Source organism: Anarrhichthys ocellatus, unplaced genomic scaffold, assembly GCF_004355925.1.
Source record: "Anarrhichthys ocellatus isolate YVR2014 unplaced genomic scaffold, GSC_Weel_1.0 scaffold3, whole genome shotgun sequence".
NCBI lineage: Eukaryota > Metazoa > Chordata > Actinopteri > Perciformes > Anarhichadidae > Anarrhichthys > Anarrhichthys ocellatus.
The window spans coordinates 421,138-426,209 of record NW_022280033.1 but is presented as its reverse complement, the minus strand read 5'-3'; the positions used below and the strand labels follow the sequence as shown (position 1 = coordinate 426,209).

The 5,072-nt window shown below is 42.7% G+C and overlaps 1 protein-coding gene across 2 annotated transcripts in view; it reads right to left on the bottom strand.

Moving 5' to 3' along the window:
• Nucleotides 1-5,019, bottom strand: part of wdpcp (WD repeat containing planar cell polarity effector) — a 42,762-nt gene extending 37,743 nt beyond the window's left edge. For both annotated transcript variants that reach the window (XM_031875054.1, XM_031875064.1), the window contains exon 1: nt 1,303-5,019. In XM_031875054.1, coding sequence (XP_031730914.1) covers nt 1,303-1,458 — 156 coding nt within the window. In that variant the 5' untranslated portion in view covers nt 1,459-5,019. The remainder of the gene's footprint in view (nt 1-1,302) is intronic.
• Between the last annotated feature and the right edge of the window lie 53 nt (nt 5,020-5,072).

The following is a 5,072-nucleotide window of genomic DNA, read 5'->3' as shown; positions in this document are numbered from 1 at the left end:
ACCCCCCCCCCCATCCCAAACCATCTCTTCTAGTTTTTTTTCCCTGCTGGCGTTTGCTGGTCAGCAATAATCAAAAACCACTTTCTGTGGGCCGGATTAGTTTAGCCTACCCCCCCCTCTCTCTCTCAACGCCCCCCCCCCCACACTCTCCCTTCTCCAGCTTAGCCCACTGGACCAGGGCGATGTGCATGTGTGTGCGTGTGTTTGTTGTGGGGGATGGGTTAGTTGTGCAAACGTGTACGTTGCAGGTTGCATGCACATGCATTGACAGAGGTGTGGGGGTGGTGGTGTGTGTGTGTGTGTGTGTGTGTGTGTGTGTGTGGGGGGGCGGGGGTGTCTTATCAGGACTCTGCTTCTGGAGACAGACGCACAGTAGCAACGATTGCTTTTATACACACTAACATGAACGCACACACACACACACACACACACACACGCCTCAACAAAAGGGCCTGGCAGTAATGTGATAATGCCAGGGTTAGCGGTTAGCCAGCTAGCACAGTGTAGTTTTGTTTTGGAGGAGGAACAGCATTTAATGAGACCTGCTGCTAACAGCTAGAGGAACACCTCCCGATCAGACGGCCTCACTATACGCACCTTTAAGAGAGAATAATGGACGAACACGGGAAACACGTACACAGTGAATGCAAAGACGTAAAAGTAGAGCTAGATTATTTAACAGCCAATAGTCACAGTGGACGATCCAGCCATAGACTGTATATGAGAAGTGGACGTAGTCGTCGAGATGTCACCCGTTGGTTTGTGGACTGATGTTTGGAAGCCTCGAGTTCGGCATTTTGCCCGTCGCCATCTTGGGGTTTTGCAACCGGTGAGCAGAAGTGACCATATCTGGACTGAGGAGGAGTGACGTAGAGACGCCGTACACGTCTCTGGTAGAGACCTGTCAATCACTGTGTAGCCCCGCCCTAAAGCATCCCCTGCTTTATGGTCTGTTTGACTCTAAATGGACCATAATGTACTAAATGAACATCATGCTGTATTGAAGAAGACTTGAAACTAGAGATTGAGACCATAAACTCATGTTTACAATGTTTACTGAGGTAATAAATCAAGAGAGAAGTAGAGTCATTTTACCATGTTTATAATAGATGTTTTCATGATAAACATTAATCGATGTCGCCTTTTAAAAGAACATGTGACTGAATTGTATTACTTGTATTTCAGTACCTGATAAAACATGAAAAAAATACGATAAAAAACCTTTTGGAAATGTTGGACAGCGATACGTTAACACGTTTCTTCTCTGGCTCTACTTTCTCCATCACTGCATTTCTACTGTACCTTAATTTCAGAGAGAGACAGTTTCTCTGTTCGCCTGCCGGTCTCTGGGGAGTCCTGGTTCTTCTGGTTGAGGTGGACTGCAGCCACTTGGCTCTGCTCCAGGAAGGATAGCAGAATCAGCCTATCGCTGAGCACCGCTGGGAATGACATCACCATAAATGTCACTGAAGACAAACAAAAACAACGGCACGTTGACGAGTTCACCGTGTCCTTAAATATCAACACCTTCCATCTGTGTTTTTATGAAAAACATGAAGCCTTGAATCAGGATACAGGAAGCAATCTAAATAAAAGGAGAACAAACATTCATGGATGGATTAATTGGTCAATGTGGGACCCAGAACTTTAACTTTCATGGAGACTACAATCTCAGAATCTTACATTTAAGAGGAATGAATTCACCGTTTGAGTTTATAGAATTACAGTTACTGGTTCTCCGGTGCCTAAAGTTGTATTTTCAATTGCTTCATATCCCTAAAAACTACACAACCTAAGCTCAAAGGCTTTGTAAGTCATTATAATTCATACAAGTATTGAAATTGTGTCATTAATTAGAAATATACAAAAATCTTGACATCAGATGTGACTAAATAAAACACACAAAGCATGTTGATCCATAAGATTTCTAAATGTAGAGACATGAACAAAATACCCATGAGTTATTTGAGTTATGCACGTTTTCAGAGTAAAGGTATCGATAGTTTCATCTGCAATATAAAGTATTTCCTCAGTGCCTGCATTGGTATTTGTTTGCATAATTACATGCTGCACATAATGTCATCACGAGTCCATAACGCTGGCGACGCAAAAGGCAGAAGCCTCAGCTTTCCACTGCAGAAGAAAGAATGCTGAAGCTGTGATGATGTTTCATTTGAAATGGATTTAAACAGCATCATGCAAACAACAACCTCCCGCAGTCCGTTGTTAAAGGGTTGAAAAAGGTTTAGTCGTTTCTAACTGTATTCACAGTGTTGAATGGTCTCCCCTGGTGAACATTTCATCCTCACTTTTGAGACTGTGATTTGGTTGTGTACTTTTATTTTGAAGGTTCTGTGTTGGAGGCTCCATCCCTCACTGGATAACTGATAAAGATTATATATAAGAGTAATGTATAACTGCGTTTTCCACATATTCTGTAGATTGATTGACTGAAGGACGCTCAACATTCACACAGTTGATGGAAACATAAATTCACGTAGTGGTTTCATGGAAACACAGCAGAAGTTTTACGGCAATAAATCCTGTGTTTTCTGTGTTTCGTGAATCTTTTTGTTGCTCTTCTGATGGGAAACAACATCAACAAGCTCTTTTCTCTGACGTCTGTGCACTCGACAGTGACATTTCTATTCTGATGTTTTCTAAATGTTCCCCTCGATGTTTTTACGTCATTTTACTGCAGAAAACATTTATCATTTCCCCCGTCGTACCCGTAGTATTTAGTTTTGATTAGTTTGGAGTGGGAGGACAGAAGTGTCGGTCTTTGTCCCTCTCTCCTCTCTCTTACTTTTTCTTTCCCCGTCACTTAATTTCGTCTGCATCCTCTCTTCTCCTCTCTGCTGCTTCCTGGATTCTTTGTAGAGCACTGGAGGCTCTGAAGGCCTTTTTGTGGTAGAAGAACACACTTGATCCTGTTCAACTCTTCAGGAGCTGCATGGAAACGCCGATTAGCAATTAAGCCCCCCTCTCCTTCAAATTAATCTGTTTATGAAACCAATTAAATGGAAAGGAGGGGGGGGGGGGTTGTTACACATGTCTCTCAGATATCCTGCTTTGAGTTGAACGAGTAAGGCTGCACCCCGAGATTTAGAAATCTAACCGCCAATTAAGCGTGGCGTGTGTGTATTTATAGACGTGTCGGTGTGATTACACTTCAAATCATCCTGTTGTGTGTAAATTTCAAATTAATATGCAAATAGTCACGAGGGGAAGTTTAACGTCGCTTGAAAAATGCAGAAAAACGAGCATCTTAAATCAGGTCAATACAGTCGGTGTGTCCTTATTATTAATAATAAAACTGGTTCAAAGCTTAAACATTTACAGCCATTAACGAAGCCTCGGCTTTCCGAAACAACGTTTTAATGCAATAGTAAGCGCCTTTGTTCTAGATTACAGACAAATCAAGTTAAAAGTAGTTTTGTATTGATCTCTATGGGTGTCTATGAACGGGATTAGGTTTAATCCCGTTCATTCCCAAATGAAGGAGGGGATACGAAAACCAGACTGTGGCCCAATCTGGGACCAGGTGGCTGATTTGGCATTAAGGGCCAGACCTTCATGACCCACCCCAATACACGGTCCAGACACACACACACACACACACACACACACACATTCATATTTACCCTCTAGACACACACACACACACACATGCACAGATTGCGACATTCATACATGCAAGCCTGCAACCATTCTTTATACATTCTCAGTTACACACACACCCACAAGCATAAAATAAACCCACCACATGTTACAGCACACACACACATTCTCTCTCTCTCTCTCACACACACACGGTCGCCTAAATCCATTTAATGCCATCTCCTCAGCAGCATGTTGACATAAGAGGCCAATGGGCTTAACCAAAGCACATTTAAACACGGGTAAATGAAACCGGCTATGAAAAATCACTTAAGGATGCTTAATCGCGGAGCATATGCGCAGCTTGGCCCAGCCGTCGGCCAAAGGCAGCCGGTAATACTTTGATGGCGTAAAATATGTGTAATCTGCCGCTCCGACTGATGCAATCGGAGCTCTGGAAGGTAACCAGTAAAGTTTAAGAGAGGAGCCAGCTTCGTCACAAAAACAGATCTGGCTGTCGTTGCTTGTTGTCTCTGAGGGACAAACACGCAGCAAGGCCTCACATTCACATTCACATGAATCCATGAAAGAGGATTCTCTTCAGCATTCAGATACTGCAACCTTTTTATGAAGTTGACAAATCCTGTTCCAGAAAAATGGAAAAAACGAATTCACCGTCTGTGACTTACATTTGAATTCAAGATTTGACGAGAGCTGAAAACGAGTGAGACATCTCGCGTTCTTCTCTTCTTTGCTCAGAGCTGCACATGCTCAGTAGCGATCGGGCAGGTGGTGTGTTCATGTTTTAAGAAGGGTTTCACTTGAGTCAGGCCTTAAAACAAATGGCAGCAATCCCGTCACATCCACACAGGTTCAGTATAAGGTGTCAGTCGGCAGAGCGGGTCGTTTATAGCCACGAGGTTGGCGGTTCGATCCCCGGCTCTTACTGTCTGCATGTTGAAGCTCACTGCTTCTTAATGCTTTGGATGCCACATGCAGAGCTCAAGTGTCATGCAGGTAACAATTGTAATAAAGTTTATATTTTTGTTTTAATAACGCACAGATATCGGATCCGTACTCGGTATCAGCAGATACGCAAGTTCATGTATCGAAACATCTCTAATCAATGGATTATGAAAATAATCCATTGAGTAGCAACATTTATATGAGACTTTAAAAAAAATGTATCTGACATTGACGTAATTAAATGCATACAGACAACAAGTAGACACTTCTACCGAGCATATGTCACAACACCACACACACACACACACACATACTTTCACCAGTCAAAACTTGACTTTAATTGTAAACTGTTTCCGTAATTGTACGTTGTGAATATGTTTGTCGGTGTGATCTGGTCTGGTACTCTACTCTAATTGTCTCAAACTAATTTAACAAGTGACAGATGTAAGAACAACCCCCCCACCCACCCTAACCCCCAGCAGACACACACACACACACACACACAC